The sequence below is a fragment of the Saccopteryx leptura genome, chromosome 4 (assembly GCF_036850995.1).
Source record: "Saccopteryx leptura isolate mSacLep1 chromosome 4, mSacLep1_pri_phased_curated, whole genome shotgun sequence".
NCBI classification, from domain to species: Eukaryota; Metazoa; Chordata; class Mammalia; order Chiroptera; family Emballonuridae; genus Saccopteryx; species Saccopteryx leptura.
Window position 1 is genome coordinate 22,364,521 of NC_089506.1, and position 26,041 is coordinate 22,390,561.

At 34.9% G+C, this 26,041-nt stretch overlaps 1 protein-coding gene and 1 non-coding gene across 2 annotated transcripts in view; both read left to right on the plus strand.

The window, feature by feature from the left end:
• The window catches only part of TNKS (tankyrase), a 204,668-nt gene that overhangs the window by 102,305 nt on the left and 76,322 nt on the right, over positions 1–26,041 (plus strand). Inside the window, exons 4-5 of the mRNA XM_066380270.1 lie at positions 15,892–15,928; positions 16,679–16,754. Of these exons, the coding sequence (XP_066236367.1) occupies positions 15,892–15,928; positions 16,679–16,754 (113 nt within the window). The remainder of the gene's footprint in view (positions 1–15,891; positions 15,929–16,678; positions 16,755–26,041) is intronic.
• On the plus strand, positions 5,278–5,404 carry LOC136404681 (small nucleolar RNA SNORA69). Its single transcript, XR_010751394.1, has one exon. It is a non-coding gene; the product is annotated as a small nucleolar RNA SNORA69 (small nucleolar RNA).

Below are 26,041 nucleotides of genomic sequence, written 5' to 3' on the forward strand. Positions count from 1 at the left end.
AGAGTGCCGATCTCTTTAAAAGCCCTCAATTACCTACTGAGCAAAGCCTCATTTCTGCATTATTCTGCTCATTAATGCTCGGTACTTAAGTCTCGAGCCTTCACGGTGTCTACCCCATACACTTGATCATTGGATTCTTTTGCCCTTCCTAGCCTCATCCCACCTTGACTTGACTACTCTCCTTCTCTCTGATGTCTTCCTTTTCTCCCCCCTCCCCTTTTCTTCTCCGCTCTCCCACGCATCACTCCGCTCCTACCAAGGTGCTTGCTCAGTTTTGTAACTTTCAGCACACGAGGGTTTTAGGTTTCCACTGTCGCTCAGTAAAGGAGTCACTAGCTGCAGGTGCTGTTGAACACGTGAGATGGGCCCAGTGCCACAGTTGAAATAATATTTTAGATCTATTGGGTTGAGTCAAGTATTATTAAAATTAGTGTCTTTTGTTTCTTTACCTTTTTATCATAGTTATTAGAAACTTGAAATTAACCCTTTGAGTAGTGAGTTTTTTTTCACACTAGCTGACCCCCAGGAGTGAGTTTTTTTAAGTGAAATTAGTTCCAGTTACAATTTTATGAACTTAAAATCATGTTTGATAACTAATTTATGGAAACAAGAAGAACATACATTTGCCTTTTTTAATGTTGCCTTACACATTTTTGAACTAACAGTTTTTGTCTGATTGTGCTCGATGGTCAGGAGGCAGGAGGACATACGTGCACGTCTGTACTACTCTGAGGGTTAAATATGTGCTCTGCCGTATACTTCCACTGGGCAGCATTGCTAGACACTGTGAAGTATCTGTCAGAGGAAATGCACAGAGATTAACATGAAGGGAAAGAGGAAAGTGAGTTTTACATTAAACCTGATAAAATGTGTGGCACGCTGCAGCCCTTTCACACAGGTGTGACTGTCTCCGCATCTTGCAGGCCCAAGAGCATGGCTGTGTTATGCCACAGTCCGTGGAGGTTTACAATAATCGACCCTAATTTGTCAAGTAAGGTGAAATTATGTTTGGAATAATCTATATATGAATGCATAGAAATGACTACTATATTTCAGAAATAAATTCTATCAAGAGCAGAAGAATTAAAATGCTAAATTAGCAGTTATGTTGAAAACTTGGCTATTTAGAGTGATTTAGTCTTTGATTATTCCAAGAGAGGTAATATTTATGGTAGCAGCTTTTTAATAAGGCTAAGTGATAATTTTTATCTGATGATAGCTGATAAATCATGGGAGAAAAATAAGTATCAAAGAAGAAAAATGCCAAAATACTCAAAAACACATTTTTTCCTTCAGCTATGTTTCTTAATGTTTGATAACAAAGTATTGTATTTATATTAAAATTGTTATTTTTAAAAAGAGTTCATTTTTTAAACATCAGTATACAAATTTATTTCTTTATTCAAGAAACTTTTGTATGTAGCACCTGCAATCTTTTGTCTTTGGTCATCTATGTTCAAAATGGGGGTAAACTTTTCATACACGCAAATTCTAAAATAAAATGATGTATAATGCAAAACTAAAACCTAACTGGGAAAATTACCATGTAGGCATGAAGTGATATATATCTCAGGTTAACTCGAGCGGGTTTCTAAAAAATAAGAGGAACAAGAAAATTCTGAGTAATCATCTATAAAAAAATTACTACCAAGGACTGAAAATGTTATATCTTATTTCTGCCCTCTGAGAAATACTAACTAGGCACACACAAAAGACAAGAATGTTGACTCAGATTTCAATATTACTAATATTAGATGGTCTTATAAATGTTTCTGATGGAAATGTTGTTGCTCTGCTTTGCTAGGCATTTAAAATAAGGAAGAACTAGACAATAGAACTGATACTAAAGGGCAAGATTAAATATGTTTCAGGTAAGAAAATTAAAATGCACAGTTAACATGTGGCTTTATGCCCTCCCTACACATCGGAATGCTTCTCAGTAAGATGATAAGATTATCTGAAATTATCTCCTACTTTTATTTCTCCTGTTTGCCAAATAAAAATACTTTTTCTGACTTACATTTAGACAGACTTGATACAGCAAAATATTATAAAATAATTTTTCAAAAATATACAAGTATGTGCTTTTTATTTTCTCAACTTTAAAATATTTCTTTGATATTTTTCTGAATTAATGAATATTCTCACACATCTTTTCAACTGAACAAAATAAGGAACGTGATTTAAAGTATGAGAAAGTTAAAACCAATGCAATCATGATGGTACAATAGCCCATTAACTTTTTTTTTTTTTTGACAAAAACAGAGAGAGAGAGCCAGAGAGAGGGACAGACAGATAGGAAGGGAAAGAGATGAGAAGAAGCATTAATTCTTTGTGGCAGCTCCTTAGTTGTTCAGTGATTTCTTTCTCATATGTGCCTTGACTGGGGATGGGGGGGGGGGGGGCTACAGCAGAGTGAGTGACTCCTTGCTCAAGCCAGTGACCTTGGGCTCAAGCCAGCAACCTTGGGCTTCAAGTCAGTGACCTTTGGGCTCAAGCCAGTGACCATGGGGTTATGTCTGTGATCCCACGCTCAAGCTGGTAAGCTGGATGAGCACGCGTCCAGGCTGGTGACTTTGGGGTATCAAACCCGGGTCCTCCATGTCCCATTCTGATGCTCTATCCACTGCGCCATCGCCTAGGCCCATTGTATTAACTTTATAATAAAACACAGTTAAGTAAATTTAGTGAATGTTCAACTAAATGTATTGGATTTTTTTGAAGCTAATATTAATTAAGCGCAGAAAAGGAACAAACTGTCTTTCCAGACATTTTACCTCATTAGCTCTCTTTATAGTCTTTTAGATAAAATAATCCTAATTCTTGATATAGTGCCATAGTCATGACCTAACAGTAAAAAGGTTATTGAGGAGCATTGAGTTAGATTAATACATTTGAAATTCCTTTTAGCTGAACTGTGAACCCTCAATGTCTTTCTTGAAATTGGTTATTCTAGAATCTAAGACTATTCAGTTTGAACAACTAAATAATTATCTAGTTAGCTATATTATTTAAATAGCTTATTTCAACTTGTTGGACATTTCTCAGTAAATGAAGTCTGAATCTGTGGTAAGGTGTCCATTAAGCACAGCTGAACCAACAAAGTGTTGCTACTTTGATTATATTCAGAAAGATTATTGGACAAAATATTAATCTAAGATTGAGATGTAAATATTTAAAATTTTACCATTAATTTGTAGCTATGTAACATGACATCCCTAGTCCCACATAACACTAACATATCAGATTACAAGTTCTGCTGCATTGTGATCCATTAAATGCCTTTTCTCTGCTTAATATTCTTTCCATTCCTATTGTCACCACCCAGGTATATTTTCTGTCATCATCCTCCTACAATAGCCCTAACTAATCCCCAGTTTCTAGGTCTTAATCCACTGAATTACCAGGTTAAATTCAGCTTTAATTAGCTTACTACCCTGCTCAAAAATGAATGAATGACTCCGTGTTCCTATCCTTTGCAAAATAATGTTCAGTTCTACAACCTAACATTCAAGATCCTTTAAAATATAGAGCAAATTTATTTTTTAAAAGTATTCATTGTCCCCCATTGTGCTTTATCCTCCCAACCTATAAATTTGACATCAATCACTTTTCCAGATAATCTTGCATTTCCTTGGCTCATGTTGATAAAACTCTAGCCTCCGATCCATTGCCACTTATTAAAATGGTGCCTGAAAGCCTGTTGCCAAGCTTACATGTGATTTCTCTATGAAATCACTCCATACTATTCCAATAAAAAATACTGTCAAAGGGCATATATTTCTGTTCAAGTTTTACCACTACATAGTTCTAAAACTTTTTGGCACGTTATTTATTTATCCTGGGTTTTAACTGAATCGTGTAAAATCAAGCTAGGTTTATCTTGTCAAGCCTGTTCTAAGACTATCTTTAGAATTAGTGAGCATAAGTCAGAGGTTCTTAAAAACCAAACAAAGCAAAACTAGAGGTTCTTAACCTGTGGTAAGTTCATGGAATCTAAAACAGCTGTAAAAATTCTAAAACTATAGGCAGAAAATTCAGTTTATGCTTAAATGTTCAAAGTATTTTTTCAGGAGAGTCTAAATTTGTTCTTATTAGCTCCTAAGAGTGGTTCCTGATACGAAAAAGATTAAAAACTATCATTTTTCTGATGGGAATCTTTTATTTACAGAGACACAGACACACGCACAGGATCTCTCTCTCATAGACTCATTGGTAAATATCTAAAAGCTTTAAGAACGTAGTGCTTAGCTCTGTTATCTTCTAAAAGTGGTCTGCAACCACTTTCCTTAACACACCTGCAAGGTAACGTTTACATGGGTGATGTGCATCCATGAACAACAGCTGTGCACTGCGGCCCGCTAAGGGAATAAGATAGCTGTTGGCTTGGTGCCGTTCCTGGTGTGCAGCTCTAATTACATCACTTTCTCTCCTGCTGCTTCCAGATTCAGTACGTGCTATAATAGTAGTAGCTGTATTACTCTAGGCATATTGGAGATAGTGAAAATACATTTGTTAAATGAATAAATAAATGATGTTAATCACAAGAGAAGTAATAAATGAATGGCATTTTAAAGAAAGAATGAGAGTTTGAATGAAAAGGATTATGCCTAGGATAATACCATTAATCAGACTTTACGAAAGTTAATTAACTCTAACCCTGAATAAAAGATTTAGTGACACTTTTGAGAAAATATAAGAAAAAGATAAGTTAAACATTTGCAGCTGAAAGAGTAAATCATAATTGGTTCTTGAGAAGACCAAAATTGCAAAGTTACTACATTTTTCACAGACTTTGTAAACTACAGACAAAATACTCCAAGAATAAAATGCAGTCAAATGAAGACAAGACAGTTCCTACTTACATCATTCAAAAATAGTCACTTGAGGCCCTGGCCGGTTGGCTCAGGTAGAGCGTCGGCCTGGCGTGCAGAAGTCCTGGGTTCAATTCCCGGCCAGGGCACACAGGAGAAGCGCCCATCTGCTTCTCCACCCCTCCCCATCTCCTTCCTCTCTGTCTCTCTCTTCCTCTCCTGCAGCCGAGCCTCCATTGGAGCAAAGATGGCCCGGGCACTGGGTATGGCTCCTTGGCCTCTGCCCCAGGCGCTAGAGTGGCTCTGGTCGCAACAGAGCATGGCCCCCTGGTGGGCAGAGTGTAGCCCCTGGTGGGCGTGCCAGGTGGATCCCAGTCAGGCGCATGCGGGAGTCTGTCTGACTATCTCTCCCCGTTTCCAGCTTCGGAAAAATACAAAAAAAAAAAAAAAAAAAAGTCACTTTAAAGCAGGTTGCAATTCCAGTGCTTCATTGTGTGGAAGTACTGCCATTTATCCTGCTGAAAGAAAACCGTGTTCATTTTTATTTTGCCTTAATGCAGGTAAATCATGATAGACTAACATGGACAGTTAGGTTTAAAAAGAAAAGAAAAAAGAAAAAACAAAAATAGTCACTTGTACTTCTGCATTACCCTTTGTTTCCTTAGTTTTTTTATACTTATTGTGAGAAGCAGAGGTCTGACAGTCTTCAAATAGGTGTCTCATTCACTCTAGGTCCTCAGTAAGCTAATGCATTGATGAGCTGATGCATTGAGGAGCTGGGCATAGTGATAGGAGCAAGGACCGCAGGAAAGTGATTTTTTTTTTTCATAGATAATGGTATGGTTCAATTAAACAAAATATATTTTGTTCATATATTCTCAGAGCTCTGAGATTACAGGTGCTACACACCAAACAATTCCTTGAATGAAAAGATCAAATTTGTATATTTTCCTTGTTAAAAAAAATACAAAAGTAAGAACAGGTGAGAAATGAAGAACTAAAAGGTGTGCAGGTTGAACAAGTTTGGTCGAATTGGCCCCATGAGAGGCACAGCTGGGATTTCTATCTGTGAGATTGTGGTAGTACTGTCATATTTCTCAGCAGCCAACTTTTTCTCTTTTGTCCTTATTCCTTTCTATAAGTGACATATGCATAATTCAGAATTAAAATTTTTTCATATTTCAAACAGACATAATTTGACAATTTCTTATAAAGTTCAACATATATGTACCATACAACCCAGCATCCCCACTTCTAGGATTTGCCTAATGGAAATGAAGATATGTCCCTATAAAATTCTCTCTGAATTTTTATGGTTGTTTTATTCATAATCCCCAAAAGCTGTAAACAACCTAAGTATCTATAAACTAGTGAAGAATAAGCAAATTCAGATGTAGTCATATAATGGAATACTACTTATCAAAAGACAGATACTGATATGTCCAATAACATGAATGAATTCCAAAGCATTTACACTAAATAAAAGAAGCCATATGCAAAAGTTTACTATCTGAGATTCTATTTATATCACATTCTATAGAAAGTAAAAATGTGGGGCTTCAGATCAGTGGTTGCATGAAATGGGTTTGGGAATAGGAGATTATACAAGGGCCCAACCTGAAGAACCTCTTTTGGATGATAAAAATGTTCTGAGAGGTAGTGGCCATACAACAATATAAGTTGGTTAAAATTCACAGAACATGACATCGGAAAAGGGAGAACTGTACTGTATCTAAATTATACTTCAATAAGTAAGTAAAATAAGAAAAGACACAGTACATCTACTCTGTCTTATAAAGCATCCCAGTGGAATTTAGGGCCATACCCTGTATCAAAGGTTAATATTTTTGCAATAAAGTATATGATAGCTGTGTATACTAAATAGCTCAAGTCTAACTGTTTTGAATGAAATAGGGATTTAATTTTTTCAAACAACTTTTTGCGGACCAACATTATGATAGTACAAAATTGTTGTCCAATTTCTTCTAGGCCTAGCCAGTTATTAGCACAGGTAGTTGTTGATGGTTTGTCAGTGGTGGTCAACCTGGTCCCTACCGCCCACTAGGGGGCATTCTAGCTTTCCTGGTGGGCGGTAGCGGAGCAACCAGAGTATAAATTAAAAGATAGATTTAACTATAGTAAGTTATTTTATAAAGATTTATTCTGCCAAACAGTGAAAATCCGACATAAAGTTCTTGGTAAGTAATTATTATTATATGCTTTAACTTGCTGTAACTCTGCTTTATAAATTTTATAAAGTAAAGTTACTTCCCTACTTTATAAATCACCATTACTGTGGAACTGGTGGGCGGTTAGAAAATTTTACTGCTAACAGAGATACAAAAGTGGGTGGTAGGTATAAAAAGGTTGACTACCCCTGGTTTAAGTAATGATGGGCATTCCAAGCACGCAGGTTCAATCATGGTGTCACAATCTGCCACGCTTAGCATGAGAGTTTTCTTCTTCCTTCTTTTCTTCCCTCCCTTTCTGTCTTCTGCAGCGTAATCTAAAAGGATGTTTTCTTTTAAAGTACAGACACAATTTGCAAAGTGTCTCATTGGTTAGCAATGCCCTATTAGAACATCTCTCTTGACTCTTAATATCCAGCTTTAGGGATTGTAATAGATACAACTTCTTTTCTTGTAATACAGTTTTTTCCGGCCAGTGTGTATTTATATTTATGTTCCAAATTTTAATGCTTACATTGTTAACAAAAAATAAATTTCAGCAAAAGGTTTTGAGTCACATTTCAGCTACAATTGACAGAATGTCAGAAGCAGGTATATATTATTTGAAACCCTGTTAAGTGTCCATAAATGAGGTGTGTGTCATAGATGTTGCTGGGCTAAGCAAAGTCCTGTTGTTGCATACCAAGAAACTGGTTGTCAACAGTCATACTAGTGGTTGATTACATTATGTTTTCTTCAGAACCTTTGTTTGAATGCTATATATTTTTTTATGTTTTAGGACATTGATTTAGGTTTTTTGTATTGACATGTAAATATATTATAACTTTTATTATTAAAATATGGTGACAGGATAATAGAATTATATTTGTGGCTTTTTTCTTTGATCAATGATTTTTATTTGACTTGCAGAAAGTGGGACACATCTCCATTTTCCTAATGAATTGGAAAACTTCTTAAATACCATATTTCCACATGTATAAGTACTCCCATATATAAGACACATCTTAATTATGGGGCCCAAAATTTGAAAACAAATATTATTGAACTCAAGTTTTATTCATTATAAAATTCATACAACTCCTCATCAGCGCAAAAAAGTGGGAAATGCAAGTTAAAAAACTACAACCACTGTATAAGATGCACCCAGTTTTTAGACCCCAAATTTTTGAAAAGTGTGAGTCTTATACATGGGGAAGTATGGTAATAATAGTCTTGCTTTATGCCTAGTTCCATACTAAGGTGAAGTTTTTTTGTTTTGTTTTTTTAATTTACCAAAACAAAATAGAAAATAATGCTGGTTGGGTAAAGTTGTTTTACGCTTACTCTATAACTCCAGGCACTACTTTTTATAATAGTTGAGTAAAAAATTTTTCCTCAGAATTTTGTTTTTCCTTAGAGTCTGTTTAGAGCAACATTAAAATTGACTTAGAAAAAAAGATCTGAGCAGTATTGAGAATCAAATTCAAGCTGAGAATTTTAGAGCTGAAACTCCAGAGATCATTTAACCCTTCACTCTCCACTTTTCCACATAACAATAAAATGGAGACTCCCCAGAAGCTCACGTGGCTCTCCTGAGGTCACACAAGGAAAGCGATGGCAGAGCTAGAACACACTCCAGAACTTTTACCATCCAGTCCAGTGTCTTCCCTGAGCCAGCATGTCAGGCAGATGCAGAAGTTGTTTGATATTCAGTAGGGGGAAAGGGTATGGAGTTTTGGCAGTTATGTCTGGAAGAGTTAGAATAATATGGAAAGTAGTATTAGGGTGAAAGATGACTTCTTACAGTAGCATTAACAACACTTGGAAGTAGCACGGTCCAAATAATGTCACCCTTCTAACATTCTTTCTGCCTGTTCAGTGTGGTAGGCATGAGCTACAGGGCCTACTGAAAAACCTGAAATATGGCTGGTGCAACTGAGGAACAGAATTTTTATTTTTGAATATTTTTTTATAATTCACTTTAAAATGAGTAGCCGTGTGAGAATGGTGGATACTATATTGGACAGCATACTTTGGAGCAGGGGTGGTCAACCTTTTTATACCTACCGCCCACTCTTGTATCTCTGTTAGTAGTAAAATTTTCTAACCACCCACCGGTTCCACAGTAATGGTGATTTATAAAGTAGGGAAGTAACTTTACTTTATAAAATTTATAAAGCAGAGTTACAGCAAGTTAAAGCATATAATAATAATTACTTACCAAGTACTTTATGTCGGATTTTCACTAAGTTTGGCAGAATAAATCTTTATAAAACATCTTACTATAGTTAAATCTATCTTTTAATTTATACTTTGGTTGCTCCGCTACCACCCACCATGAAAGCTGGAATGCCCAGTAGTGGGCAGTAGGGACAAGGTTGACTGCCACTGCTCTAGAGGTTTCAATGGTATTATAGCACAAGTATGTTTAATATTACCTAATTCTCACTATCTATGAAGGTCAAAGTTGTAGAAGGCAGAAGAAAGAAAAGAGCGCCACCACAAAAGTGCTCCATTGAAGCCTAGAATTTGAAATTCCCACATTATTTATTCCACGTTTAGAATGGCTGTGAAGTGTTTAGTTTGATCATAATTCTAGGCTTAACTGATAGTATGGACTTCGAAACAAGTACCAGCATGAATGGGAAGAACAATAGGATTCAGAATTAGGAAGAAAGCATTGAGAACTCTGATCAATGATTTTTCCTCATTGTCCTGAAAATATGAACAATTTCAGAGAGGAACAAGAATTCTTGGAGTTATCATTTATATGTAATATATATTAATATCAATTAGTCTGGAAGACATAGTGTTAACTTCTTGAGATCAGGAGATTATCTCCTGGTGCTTTAGAGAAATTCCTTTTGTAACTATATAGCTGGTTTTAAATTTTCAAACTGTTAGTAAAAACACATATTAATAGATCAAGTAACAATATTTTATTCCACACATAGGCTGACATTTTAGTTACAGGAATCAGTTCATCTCTTATATTTCCTGATACCTTTTTTTTTTTTTTTTTGTGGCAGAGACAGAGAGAGTCAGAGAGAAGGACAGATAGGGACAGACAGACAGGAAGGGAGAGAGATGAGAAACATCAATTCTTTGTTGCAGTTCCTTAGTTGTTCATTGATTGCTTTCTCATATGTGCCTTGACCCGGGGGGCTACAGCAGACCAAGTGACCCCTTGCTGGAGCCAGTGACTTTGGGCTCAAGCTGGTGAGCTTTGCTTAAACCAGATGAGCTTGTGCTCAAGCTGATGACCTTGGGGTTTCAAACCTGGGTCCTCCACATCCCAGTCCGATGCTCTATCCACTGTACCACCGCCTGGTGAGAGTCCTGATAACTTGATGAAAAAATACTTACTTGAAAATTATCAACTCATGCTACTACTTGGTACTTGGCAACATAAAGTCTTTAAGGGGTTCTTTTTAAAAATTTTTTAATTTTTCAATTATAGTTGACATACAATATTATATTAGTTTCAGGTGTACTACCCAGTGATTAGACATTTATATAACTTACAAAGTAATCACCCTGATAAATCTAGTACCATCTGGCACTATGTATAGTTACAACAATATTACTATCTTCCCTATGCTGAACTTTACATCCCGTGACTGTTTTGTAACTGTCAATTTGTACTTAATCCCTTCACCCTTTTCACTCATTCCCCCCAAACCTTCTCCCATCTGCAACCATCAAAATATTCTCTGCATCCATGAGTCTGTTTCTTGATTGAAGTCTATACATAGCTCTTTCCTGGAAATACCTAAAGCATGAGGAATTAATGCATGCTATGGGAAATGCGAAATGCATCAATCATTTGAATAGACACAATGGATTTTAAAAAATTTTTATTCCCTTGGTCCAAAATATTAAAAGAAACTAAAATGACCTTTATTCCCCATTGTTCATGGGGAATGTTTACAAGCTCATATAAAAGCTCTGATACTTTAATATAGTTTTTTTGTTTGTTTGTTTTGTATTTTTCTGAAGTGAGGAGCAGGGAAGCAGAGAGACAGACTCCCTCATGTGCCCTACCGGATTCTACCCAGCAAACCCACCAGGGGGCGATGCTCTGCCCATCTGGCCATTACTCCGTTGCAACCAGGGCCATTCTAGTGCCTGAGGCAGAGGCCATGGAGTCATCCTCAGTGCCCGGGCCAACTTTGCTCCAGTGGAGCCTTATCTGTGGAAAGCGAAGAGAGAGATAAAGAGAAGGGAGAGAGATTAGGATGGAGAAGCAGATGGGCGCTTCTCCTGTGTGCCCTGGCTGGGAATCAAACCCAGGACTTCCACATGGTGGGCTGACGCTCTACCCCTGAGCCAACCAGACAGGGCTAAAATAGTTTTGATGGAAATAATTGGTCTATATCAGGGGTCGGGAACCTTTTTGGCTGAGAGAGCCATGAAGGCCACACATTTTAAAATGTAATTCTGTGAGAGCCATACAACAACCTGTGTACTTTACACATTATCCAATAAAAATTTGGTGTTGTCCTGGAGGACAGCTGTGATTGGCTCCAGCCACCTGCAACCATGAACATGAGCGGTAGGAAATGAATGGATTGTAATACATGAGAATGTTTTATATTTTTAACGTTAATATTTTTTTATTAAAGATTTTTCTGTGAGCCAGATGCAGCCATCAAAAGTGCTACATCTGGCTCGTGAGCCATAGGTTCCCGACCCCTGGTCTATATTATATGAATATGTTTAATTTGTTTAAAGTTAGTTATTGTCATTGTTTTTCAAATTGTTTAATTGCTGTTACTGTTTTGTTACTCTTTTGTTTACATTACTTCAGAATCTCAGATTTGTTTATTTTGTGCTCAAATATTACCTTGTTCAGGCCCTAACAGATAGTGAATAATACTCATGAAACCTTAGGTAGTTCGCTTAGTTGCCTTAGTGTCAGTTTTGCTCACTGTAAATGGATCGGTGGCAGATGGTCACTTAGGAGAGTGATTCTGAAATTGGGGGAGAGGTGACAGGAGAAAGCTGACTTTCAAATTACACCTCCCTCCTGGCATATAACAAGAGTTGTTACTGATAGGCATATATTATGCATAGTTTTGAAGTAGAGAAAAGAAAGGTCACATAGTTTTTTTTGGTTCTTAGTGCTTTAAGAGTTTGTGATTTCATGATCATAATTTTTCCATGCTCTTTCACCTCAACAAAACCAAATGAACTAATTTTTACAAAGTTAAGTTCCCTGGCCATTTGGCTCAGCAGTAGAGTATCAGCCTGGAGTGTGGAAGTCCCGAATTTGTTTTGCATTTAGGGCACACAGGAGAAGCGATCATCTGCTTCTCCACCTACCCCCCCTTTCTCTCCCACAGCCAAGGCTCTGTATGAGCAAGCTGGCCCTGGGCACTGAGGATAACTCCATGGCCTTGCCTCAGGCGCTAAAATAGCTCAGTTGCCAAACAACAGAGCAACGCCCTCAGGTGGGCAGAACATCAGCCCCAGACAAGAGTTGCCAACTGGATCCTGGTCAGGACACATGAGGGAGTCTGTCTTCCAGTCTCCCTGCCTCTCACTTGACTTAAAAAAAAAAAAAATTAAATCTACTTTGATCCTGTTAGATGCTGAAGAAAGGGGCAAAAGCTTCTCAAAATGTTAAAATTGAGTTGTCAATAATCATGATTTCTTTATTGAGGTAGGTATTCTTCATTTTTATTCAAGAAATAATTTATCTTCTCACTGCCTTAGAGAAATACAAAGGGGAGGGTTTTTTAACCTTTTTGGTAACCTATCTCTAACGCATTAACTCATATCCCACTGTGTGTATCTTTATATGTGTCTCACCATTAGCTTACTAATAACAATTCAGGCTTTGGAAAGCAAACTTTTGGCTTGCTTATTTTGTTATTCCAGTTATTTTATTCTAATCAAAGAAAAATATTTTAAGCCATGCATTTTCTCCATTCCTCGCTGCTATTATCTTGACTCTAATTGCCTAGTTTCCTTTCTGCTGATCTATTGCTAGCCTTTATCTGAATGTTATTAAAGAATATAAATGCTCCATAGAGCACCATAATCTCAGCCAGAATTTTTAGATTCTCAGCTCTAATAAAACAGAACCTGTGGTTTGGTTGTTCAAGTAAGTGGTTCAGATTTGTTGTCAAGAGTGTGTAAGGACCTCTAAATTCATTGTTAGTTGTAGCTACGATGTTAGTTGTAGCATTTGAAAAACAGCTTAGACTGTTTATGGATTGTGGTCCTTGGGCACCAGACAGTGGATGTTGGAATGTATTGCAGAAAAGCTGATTAAAGTACTAGGATCTCTAACAGTAAGAGTAGAAAGCCATTTTTAACACCTGTGTCCAACTCTGTAAGCTGTACTTTAATGTTTCCTTCTGAAAGCTTTGGTTTATTATCAGCTTATCCATGAGGGAATAACATTTTTGCAAAAATATGCCTTTTGAAGAAAACATCAATAAGCTATACTTGATGAGACATTTATGTAGGTAGACTGATTTGAACTCGGAAGATCCCAAACAAATACTTTGCAGTTTTATTACCTAGCTTATTGGAGTCATGTTTCACTATGACTCAGATTTCAATAGTAGCTACTTTCAGTTCCCAATTTGAATGTGTTCTTACTGTATATCAGGGAATTTATACTTACTCCAAAATGTAAACTATGTCAGAATTCATTGTCTCACTTTACCCACTCCCTCTTTGCCTGGGACCACTTTCCTTCCCAATAAAAGTTCACTGGAGTAGACATGGAAATAGTTTACATAATCACAAAACTTACAGATCTTTAGATCTACTGTGCACTCCCCTGTTTAAAATATTTCGATATTTCCTCACTGTTTTCAAAATAATTTTCCGATATTTTAAAGAACCATCTGTGACCTTTCTAATTCTTCTTTGCCTCATTCTTACCCATTTCCCTGCAAGTACCCTTTGTTTAGGGTTACATTTTCCTTCTCAGTTCTTTTCATAGCTTGGTCTTCCTTTAAAACCCTGTGCAAGTTTCCCCTCTTCCAGGAAGCCTTCCTTGAACAATAAACACCTGCCTATTATTAATTCCATTTAGACTAGCCTTTACGCTCTTTATAGCATTTCATAAGATTCTTTTTCTACTAGAATCATTTATTTGCTTGTCTAGCTCATTTACTAGACTAATATTCTTTGAGTTCAGAGATGATTGTGTCTTTTTTTGGTTTTGAATATGGCATACAGGTTTTTCAAATAAACATTCATTGTCTGACCAAAGAAATGACTTTTCTAGATAATTCCATAATTTGTCTTAACTTTGCTCGTGAAATTGAAGGTATTTGAGGGTATGGGTTATGCCATTTTCCACACTGGAGCTTTTTAAATTGACTCATTAACTTCCATATTGTCAACTAAAATGTTTAAGAAAGACAACTCTTTGGCTTTGGGAAGTCAAGAACTTTATTGGCAAGGGATATAAAATAAATCTTAAACTCTCAATCAGTTAACAAATCTGGAATATAATATATGGGAAATTGGAAGGACCAACTCTCACAATCTCAAATCATGCATTCCAGCTCATCTGTATATTGTTGAACCTGTGACTTTTTGGTATATAAAATTTCCTTAGGAAAGAACAGATAATCAAAAACTTTTTCCTTATTTGAAAATTTTTAATATATAACTTTTTTCAATTTTTAAATTTTAATGTAATCTTAATTTGAGAAGCAATACAAAGTTTAAACTAAAAAAGTATTTGCCAATGATGGGTCAGAGACTTAAACATGTGCTTGGTGGTCCGGAGGTGTCTTCATAGTATTTGCGTCAATATTCTGCATTCTGTAGCAAAACAGAAACAATGCAAAAAATCTATATTTACAAGTAAGATTTTAAAAAATAATTTAAGCTTATTTCTTAATAGCATTAAAACATAATTACTTCTTTAGTGATATAGCAGATTGAGTTCCTGTAGCTGAATCATAGTCCTGATTATTCTTTTTATCTACTGAATGAACAAACACAATATTAAAATGCCTCATTCTTCAATTAAGCTTCTAAAAGAAACCTGTTTGTTTGTTTATTCTTCAATACCTACCCTAGGAAGTTTGTATTGAAGGTCTTAAGTTATATACCACTTTTCGTCTGTTATATATTAAAATATAGAATGAAGAAAAATTTACATCTTAATAGTTGAATATCTGCTCATTCTCAGAAACCCTAGCCTTCTTTTAAAAAAATATTTATAAGATTTACTGTTGGTTAAAATTCGGTATTGAATTTGTATAAAGTGTAAAGCTTATAGCACGTTAGAATATTATCATTTGAGAATCTATTCACTGTTTTGGGAGTGCTGCCTCCAAGAGGTTCATAGCATTTGGTACGTAGTTCACGTATTTCTAGTCTACAGACCTTCCCTATCAAAAGGCAAAGGCTTCAAGGTTCTGATTTTTTTTCCTACTGCTATAAAGCTCAGCTATGGTAATTAATTTTTTTTTAACTTTCTATGTCTTTACAAATAAAATAGAATTTTTTGAAGACAAGTAATTTGTACCTTTAAAGAGCCACGTTATTTTGCTTTTGTCTCAGAATGTATTATGCTTCACAAGTATACTGTGACAGGCTGAATAGAAGGGGGGAGGGGACATTGTCTTTAGCTGGCATGCTGTTATCAGAGGGAATGTGTTTCTGGACACGAGATTTAGCATTCATTGGTTGTCTGAAGAAAGCTATTTCATCTGAGGATTGGACAAGAAGCTGCGTCAATTTGCTGCCCGTCTCCAAGGCACTGGTGATGCTGCCTTCACAAGCTGGCTAACGTCACGGCTCCATCACCCAGCGGGGTGTGGACTATCTTTTTCTGTTCTTCTCTATTTAATTCTCTATTTGCTGCCTACTGCATTTCTTAATCTGTCTTCTGCCAAATGCTAACAGCATGATATTTTGCAATCATCTAGGTGAATACAAGAAAGACGAACTCCTAGAAGCTGCTAGGTAAGTGATTCCATTCATTTTAAGTGAGTATAATGCATTTAAGGGAGAAAAGGGGGAGGACAGGTGGAGCGCTGTAAAAATTATAACACGTTATTGTCTTGCTTGGATTTTATGCAATAATGCAGATAAGACCTTGTACTAAATCTTGTGCACTTTGTTTTACATGATTAATGTACTAATGAGAAAGTCTTTCAGTATGGTGATGATTATAAGGTTAATTTTATTTGGAACATTTCCTAAGGTACCAGCAAACCTCAGTTGCCCAGCTTTTCCAACAATATTCTTGGAGTATTTAAATACCTATGCCTTCATTTTTCTTTGAAAATTTTTCTAATTTTCAATAGCTTGAATGAAGGGCAGAAAGTAAATGTTAAAATTCTCATCCATTTTCTTTTGTTCTTATTCATTTATAATTTTATTGATTAGCTTTTTACAGCATTTTGGATGTATTTTTAACTCCGGTGTTTTAGATCACTTATCAGAATAAAGTTTGTTTGTAATTAAGAAGTTGACTTTATGGAGATAAATGAAACAAAAATGTAGAAAGCTATATTTTCAAAGCTGTACCACTATATGATGATGAACATGAATTAATTAGGAATATATTAATTGAATATAGCAAAAGAGATTCATTCAGAACCATATAAAAGAAATTGAAGCAAACCCATATTATTTTTCACTTTCTTATGAAAATGTAAATATTCATAAGAAGCTCTATAATTTTAAGAATTGACTTATCCCTTTTTATAGGAGTGGTAATGAAGAAAAACTAATGGCTTTACTGACTCCTCTAAATGTGAATTGCCACGCAAGTGATGGACGCAAGGTGAGTTATTTAAAATAGTGTTCTCGTTCAGTCATTATTTTTGCTTTACAGTTAAAGTGTCTGAAGTTGGCATATATATGTATGCATATGGAGCAGTATTTTCTCTGGCATCTCTTCACAGTAAAATGAAATGCTGCTGGATCTGTTATTGGCAGTTGTGACATGTTCACAGAGCTGGTGAAGCAGGGATCTTAAGCCTTCTCTCTTTAAATGTCAGACGCTGAAAGTTGTTTGTTAAATGGAACTGCAGCTTGGTCGGTGATTCAAATGATAACAACATGTATTCTTTTCTGTGTATGATCAGGGAGATTGGAAATATTTGTTTATGTCCTATTTACCCATCTTTGTTAGGATATATGCTTTTTTGATTGCTTATTTGGCAGAAGAAGACTTGTTTTCTAGATACCAACACTTTTTCCATTTAAATCCAAGAAGATGTTGCTAGTGATTTTTTTAGGTCTATGTGACAGCCCTGCATTTCTGTTTATTCTTTTTTTATTGGCTAAGTTTTTATCATGGTATATTGAGAGAAAATAGATTAAAGCAGAGAGAAATATTTTGCTTAAATATACAGTTGTCATAAATGTAAGATAATATGTAAAATGTACAGCGGGCATCTTATTATCTGCTTCATAGTCTTGCTGAATATAGACTGAGATAGAATCCTTTGCAGCCTTTGGTAACTGACTGCGAAGTTTAACTGTGATTTCTTTACCTAATAGATGATGGAAAACCAAGCACCTTGTACTATAAAGTCTTTTTTTTTATGGCAGTTGATTTTTTAATGTTAAAAGATTAATTTGATATTTCAAAAAACCTAAAATTTTTTAAAGGTACACTACAGATATTGAGAGAAATCATCTTATGCCTAATATTTAAAGAATTTATTTCTTTAATATTATTTATATTGAAAATATGCTATGAAAAATATCAGGATGGATGGTACCCTGTAGAGATAATAAACTATTCTGCCTTTTAAAATTATTTTTCTGAGTGATAATTTTTAGATAAAAATTATTCAGTTTTCCTTGTTTGCTTCCACGCTTTTCCCCATTCTAATGAAGCCTGTATTATAGTGGCAAGAAATTGAATCCCTCAGAATATGTTATTTGTTATTGTAAATGGCTTGTATATTATTTCATGTGGCCTAATGAGTGTTTGGTTTCTCTGGATAATTTCAGGAGAGACTTCTACCTTCATGTGAGTTTAAATTATATCTATATCAAGCTCTAAACTAGCAAAGATTTACTTGGTACTACTAATAGCTTTTTGGAGATTATTTAATTAACTGCTCATTTTTTCCTTTAATTTTGAGGTTGCTTTGAGGATTTTAACCTTCCTGAGTTACTTTAAAGGTCCAGATTTTGTTTGAATCCTCTCAGTAGATAAAGTGGCTTTTATCATTGTGCAGAAAGGGACCTTTTTCTCATTGGTGAGTGCAGCTATATCTTCAAACAGAGCTCTTTTTTAGAACCCAAATACTTCAGTTTTCCATAGCCATTTTAATATTGCAGAATTTATGTGTGATTGCTACGGCAGGAGTCAGTTTCCATCCAAGCCTCATTCTTACCCTTGTACCTTAACAGTCCCATTTGTGGCTCAGGAAATCCTATCAGTTAATGAGCATGAACACTAATCAACAAATTTCTTCTTCTTGCTTCACCCCCTACAGAAATATATAGAACTTTTTTTAATTTTTTTCTTCTTAAAGGAGGAAGCACTTCCTCATTCCTTTTAGCTGGAACCAGTGTATTCCTCATCCAAATTCTTACAGCTTCTTTTGTGTATTACTCTATGGCATTTACCACAGAGTTTGTGAATTGTAGTTACTCATACATGACTTTTCCTTCCACTAATCTATTAGCTCCTTTTTGCATTTTGTATCAGACCAAGCTGGGCACTTTGCATGTAGCAGGAGCTTAAGATATGAATATGCTCCCTGATAAACATTTATCTTCTGAGTGGAGAAAAATCATCCGTACTCTTTGCCATTTAGATAATTAACTCAGAAATATGTGAATAGGGGATTTTAGATGTTTTGTTATTATATATTATTACTAGTATTATTTTATAAATTTGTTTGAGTGATTAGATTATGAATGATGACATTTTATTTAATGTGTAGAACATTTTTAAGAACATGTCTCAAATATTCTATGGAAGTATTCATAACAAATAATGCAGTAATTTTTTAATATGTACTGTTGTATTTTAGATTATCAATTTATTCAAATTAGAAAAAATTAAACAGGTATTTTAGGTTTTCATGCCTTTTATGCATATGACAAAAATTATTTAAAATTGTTCAGTGGTACTTAAAATGCAAATAAAATTTCATAATTAAACTAGAATACTGTTTATATTTAAATATTACCATTGTTTATCTCACAGAACAATTCTTATTAAATGTACCAGTTGCAGTAAAGCCACTAAGCAATAAATGATCTGAATACTAATGGAGATTGGGATAAGATCCCTTAGTTATGACATTATCTTTTGTTTTCTCACTATTGATGTCAAGAAAATGTGTAAGCAAATCTAACTGCTAAATTACAAGTGTGATTTATATATTTAATATTTTTTCAAGCTATTTGCATGTATTTATCTGTAGCTAAGAAGTCTGTATATTGAGAGGATAAAGGCACTTTACATATACAATATATAATAATTTAGGTATATAAAGTTTTATTTCTTGAATTTTCATTTTAGAAGACAGTACAGAAGTCATTTATTTTTAGAGGGTTTCTAAATGACTATATTAATGCTTAACTGAGTCCGTGCATATCTCTGTTTTTAGTGTGATTCCTGGTTTGTGAATTAAAAATTAGCCCATTGAAATGTCAATTTTGTAATGTTTTTGGAAAAGATTTTTCCTTATACATTAGTAGGTGGAGAATTTGCCTACATATGTGTGGGGGTTTTAGACTTCAGCATTCCTTTTTAATGTAATGCGTGGGATTATACAATGACAGTGTAAATTTTAAATATCCTCTTAATTCCATACCGTGACTTGATTATCTAATTAGGTAGTATGTGAATGGTTAATACTTCTCCCACAGACCTTTGTTTTTCTGATGTGTAGAATTCTGAATAGTGAGGTATCAATAAGATTTTAAGTAATTTACTACTCTTGAAATTTCCAGTTGTTTATTTCCCTAAAAAGCAAGGCAGAACATTTTTATTATAATACTTTGCTCTGCAATGCTACTTTTATATCAATAGAATTATATGCATGTCCTAATGATGGTCACTTTAGAAACATAGGAACATAAATCTAATTTATTGTTCTTGTATCTTCTGCCCATTATGATTAGGTTTAACATTCCACAGTTATTTTGAATTGCAGTGAAGTATAACTAGGTCCTTAAAACAGATTGTTCCCTTTCTAGTGTTTCTTATTTTTGTATTTTCAGACTTAGATTTGTTGTCTTTTAATCTTCCTCTATAGTGTTTTCTATCAACATCAGATGTTTTATTAGCAATTATACAAATATTCTGGCCTTGTTTAATATGTAACTTTAAGGTGATGGTAATCTCTTGTTTTTCAATATTATATAATTTTTATAAGGGTACCTTTCTACAGTGAATGAAAATATTTGAATACATCTCAAATTATTTTAACATTGAACTCAGGGTTCACTTTGGTCCCTTTCCTGTTTTTTCCCTTTCCTAAATGTTCTAAATTTAGCACCACCATATCATATAACAACGAATAGGTTAGAGATGGGCATTACTGTACGAATTCTTAAATAGGAATACTATATATCTTTGCAGTGCCTACTGTTACTATGATTGTATATCACCAAATACTAAAAGTAACTAATATTAGGTTGCTGCTTTAGTTTTATAAAGTATTCAGTGTAATTTTTTTTCCTTTCATTTATTTAACCATCACCATACTGACCATATGTAGATGACTATATTAAATGTCATGGGAGATAAATATACATAGTGGTATACCAATTAGGAAGCCTAAAAATTAATTGAATGATTAAGACATTATCCAATACATTGAGGCTAAAACACTAAAAAATGTGTAATTCTTTTTGCTGTGATTCAGTTATAAGGTGAGATTTAAGGTGAGGTTTGTTTTTCTGGTTGTTTTTTTTTTCAAAACATTAGAATTGAGACATCTGTGGTTTCTTCTATAAGAAACCACACATTTAGATTAACAGACAATTTGAGGAGCACAGTTTAAATTCAGAAAGGTTAACTGAAGGATTTCTATTGTGTAAATATTTGCTTATATAAAATACATAATAATAAATAAGACTCTGGAAAAAGAGAAAAATAAAGTATTTTAAAACTACTTTTTAAATAGTAAATCTCAATCAAAAATAAAGTAGAATTTAGTACCATCCCTTAAAGATATAAAAATTATGTGATATAATTGAAAGAGCAAATAGGCTCTGAGGTCAGACAGATTGGATTCTCTTCTCTGCTCTTTCATTTTCTATGTATGTGACCAGCTGTACAGTTTTGAGTGTATTCATTCATATGAGAATAATCATCCCTTTCCACAAGGCATTTGAAAGGATTAAGTGAAATAATGTGATTAATGCATAGTTTGTAGCACATAGTAGAACCTCAGTAAATTAGATCCCTACTCCTTTGAGACATTTTTGAAACTTTTGAACGTATTTAGAATGGACACTTACATACTTTTGAGTCCTCCCACATTCCCCACTTCCCAACTGAAATTGTCTTTATTATCCAGGCTCAGTCCCAGGTGGCATTTGGATAAAAATGTAGGTTACCAGGTAATCTATAAAGCATATAATTGAATGAATTATTTTGAAGCTTGGCCCTTGCCCCATCACCACCCAAAATCACATTTAATAAATAAATTTGTTTAAATTAGCAGTTTATAAATTCAGAAATGTGTTCTTGAGCTAGATATACCTGACTGAAAATAATGCCACTGTATTCATTTGATTTCCATAACGGATATACATGTAGTACAAAGAAATACAGGATTATTGCAGTTTTCTGTATTTATATTTCAACTTTAGGGTTACATAAGTCTGCCATATTCTAATATGGTATTCTTGGTTAACAGCACCCTCCTTCAGTGTTATTCTTCTCTGGATTTGTTTGCCCAGCATTTTAATCGTCCTTCCGTGGTATATTACCGCTTTAAAGTCCTCACAGTGAACTGTGCCTCTCTGAGCTAACCCAGGACTGCTCTGAGAAATAGAACAAAGCAGAAGTGCTGCGGTGCCACCCCCAGGACTAGCCCCTATGCGGGCCTGGCTGCTGCCAGTTTCTTGCTAGGGGAATGCTATATCTTATAACCCAGCTGCCATGCCATGAGGCAGCCCAAGCAGCCAGTGGAGGAGTCCATGTGGAGAACTAAGGCCTCTAGCCAGACACCCACCTGAGCTCAGTTAGGCTTCTAAATGACTAATCATCTGGTTTCCCTGGCATTCTGGCCTCCTGGTGACATAAGCCACCCTAGCAGAAGAACTCTGCCCAGGTAACCCACCATTTTCTGAGTGGTTTGTTATCTAGTAATAGATAGCTGAACTACCCCTACTCTAAGAAAATAAAATTTAATCAACGCTAATTATCTATTGGGCAAGAAAAATTGCATCATTTCTTAGGTGGATTACTGAAAATGGTTCTTCCGTAGTTCCTTGGAAGGATAATGAAAACTTTAAAATAAATCCCCAAATATATTATCTCTTTAGATAAGTTAAATTTATATCTTACAATTAAAGATCCCTCTCCCCCAGAATGCAAAAAATAATTTCATGTGCATCTTTTGAGATCATAGTGTTATGGGAAAAAGGCAGGAACTTGAAAGAAGACAAAATTTTATTATCTCTGAGCTATCAATTTTTTTAGCCTAAAATATAAGGGTTTGGGCCACAATAGTTCTAAGATATTTTTAAATTATAATGTATTTTGTATTTTATTTTTTTTACCAGTTAGTAGTAATTGCCATATATAGAATTGGGTTATATAAGAGTCCATAGAGCAGTGGTTCTTAAAGTGTGTGCCAGGGAACACTGGTGCACCCTAGAAAATTTCCTGGTGCACCCTGTGGTATTCCAGAGAAATATGTGCCTGTTGGGGACCAAAAAACCAACAGGGATTTTGGAGTTTAGATTTTTGGAGGACGAAGATGTGGAGAATTGGCTGTAAGCTGACAGTCTGCCCAACCCCCCACCTCACTTGCCTGATTAGGTTGCAAAAGGCTGTTAAGCTGTGGTGCTGGATTGTTTACACTACCCCCCATGATCCCTGGAAAGACTGGAGGCAAATTTCTTCTATCCTTTGTTTGGTGTAAAGTTAAGATGATATGTATGGTGGGGGTTTTCTGCATTCAACACAATTAAGAGTAAAAAGAGAGGAATTCTTCAATGTATTGACAAGGAAATGAGATTTTACCTTTCAAATATATGCCCAAACATTGAAGAAATCGCTAGGAAACATCAGGCTCATGTTTCTCATAAACACAGGAATGAAAAAACTTAACACATTTGTGCTGGGACCTGCTGAATTTACTAAACTTTACTAAGAATGTATCTATATAAGTTTTTTTGTCATTTCTTTATTTTTTAACCCCTCTTTTTTTATGAATTCTACAAAGCATAACTCAAAAAATATAAAAATGATTTTAATGTCAAAATAAATTTAATTTTGTCATACTTATTTCATTTAATTACCATAAAAGCACGCTTGGACTTTATATTTTTTTACTTTAATATTTGACTTAATTATTATGACATATTTCTCAGAAATTTGTATATAGTGCGCCTACAATTATTTGTATTTTAAATGCACCCTGACTTCAAAAAGTTTGAGAACCACTGCCATAGAGTCATACTAGTAGAACACTCCTGGTATCTGGAATAAAGTTTATGTAGAACCTTTTTCTTCTTTAAGAAAGTGTTACCTGTGGTCACGTGCTTGGCTCTCTATGGCCCATAGTGGCCTTTATCATCACTTTCTGTTCTTGCCAAATCTTGGTAGATTGAAGGTCATACGATTTTCTGATTTTCAGCTTTCCTGGCTCATGCTTCAGATGTTACTTGGGATTATAAGAAGGTCAAATGCAGTAAGAGTGTCTGCATTAGGGAACTCTTCAAGTACTGTAGGTTTAGTTATCTATCTAATCAAATCACATCTTTCAAGTGTATCTTGCTGAGCAATGCATGTCTTATTGTAATGCAGAAATCCCTTCGAGCAAGTTTTCTTGCCTACTTATATAGGATGTATTGTATAAAATCTTTATGCTTATGTCTATTCATTTTGTAAGAAAAGGGCTTGAGAATGACTTTATCACTGAAGAAAGGTTCAGGTGACAACATATCTCAAAAGTCCTAAGCTCTTAATCACATTAAAATCAGCTAAAGGAAAAAAAAAAATCAGCTAAAGGAATTTATCATTCTCCCTTTTTACACAGTGAAAATGGCTATCTAATGATCTAAGGTGGAATGATTCTCTTATAAATAATCATTAAATGCCAGTCAGTGTAACTTGTTTTCTATTTCAAGAACAAGTTATTTGTTGAATGTTGTTAGAATCTTGGATGTTGAGATTTTAAAACCTTAGATTGTAAACATTAACTGTAAAAAGTAATTCATGTGAGGTTTGGGTAGTGTGAAAACTTTTCTCCTTAAAAGTATAAAACATCAGGCTACTATCAGACCCAGAAACCTGGCTTCCATAAAGTATGCCAGCTGTCTCTCATTAAACAATGCAAAATTAATATTGCACCTTCTGAGAGTGCTAAGCATTTTTTTCCCCATACAAACCCTAAGAGAGGATGTTAGAAACTCATTTTCATGCATACATTTCAATATTTCTGCTGATTCTGAGGCTAGAAAAGAGAAACAAATTTCTAGCTGTTAAAAAATCCCCTTGGAGTTTCCACAATGATAATATTTAGTTAAAATTGAATTAAGTTGGCATTTAGAGTGTTATTCTCACAAAGATTACCCTATGGATTTCCTGTTACTTGTTTGTTCATTTCCTTTCTCTCTTTCTCTTCACAATACATGCCCTTAAGATAAAGACAGTCCTTTATATTTTCACTTTAAAACTACATTATAAGATATTTTACAAGTTCAACAAATTTCCAAATGCCTTAGGTCCTCTTCTGAAGATGACTACATATGTTACTTTGGAAGAGCATCCTCCCTGAGGCTGTAAAATATCAGTCATTAGTCTACCTCTGTTCTTGTAGTCTATCTAGATTTCATAAAATCTTATTTGAAAGAAGACTTGGGTGGCAACTAGTCTAACCTCCCAGTGCAGTCTTGGAACCTTCACTGTGTAACTCTGGCAACCAGATAACTTTGTCATTCTGTTTTGCTTGAATACATTTTTTTAAAAATGAGAGCTCACTGTGGAGTACCAAACCACATGTGGAGTTAGTGTTGAATTTCACACTTTATGGAGGATATTGACCCATTAAAGGGTGACCAAGAAGATAGTTGGGAAGTTTTTCTGTAAAAAGCAGTTGAGGCAACTGGAGAGGTTGAGTTCAAGAAGAGAACAAAAGCCTATCTATTAGAGATACGTAGAAACACCCTCTACTAGGAAAGAGGCAGATCAGTTACTGTATTTTTTGCTCCATAAGACGCACCTGACCATAAGACACACCTAGGGTTTTAAGGAGGAAAATAAGAAAAAAAAATTTCTTCTGAACCAAATGGTGTGTTAAAATATTTAATAAAATACCATATTTTTTGGCACGGGCATTTCCCCCTCCACTTTTGGGGGGAAAAAGTGTGTCTTACAGAGAGAAAAATATGGTATCTTCTCCAGTTTCAGTATTCTATTATTTTTCCTTGTTCTCCAGTACTTACTGTTTTAGACAACTTTTATTGTTAAGGAATTCTACATTTCTAAAGTACTCATCCAATCATATGGTCATACCCATATTGATAGAGTTTGATATGTGGTGCCCTTTGGATCAGAGTGCTGATATGGTCAGAACTACAAAGGCAATCCCTGCCCACCAAGAATAAAGCTCCCTGCCATTTAGTTTTACTGCTCACAAAAGTACTCACTTATAGTTCATTTCTAACCATCCTTCCCAGAACCTGAGTGAGTGCCCAGCCACAGGAAAAGAAAGAAGGGAAGGTGAGAGTTCTAAAGTCAGATTATCTGAATTTGATCTCTCACTTTGCTGTTAATGCCCCTATTCCTCGGTTTCCTCATTTGTTATATGGAGATACAAATAGTTTCTAGCTTTAGGAGTAGTTGTGAAAAGTAAACAAGTTAACACATATAATAACTTTGAACAGTACTTGGTACATGGGAAGTACCCAGTA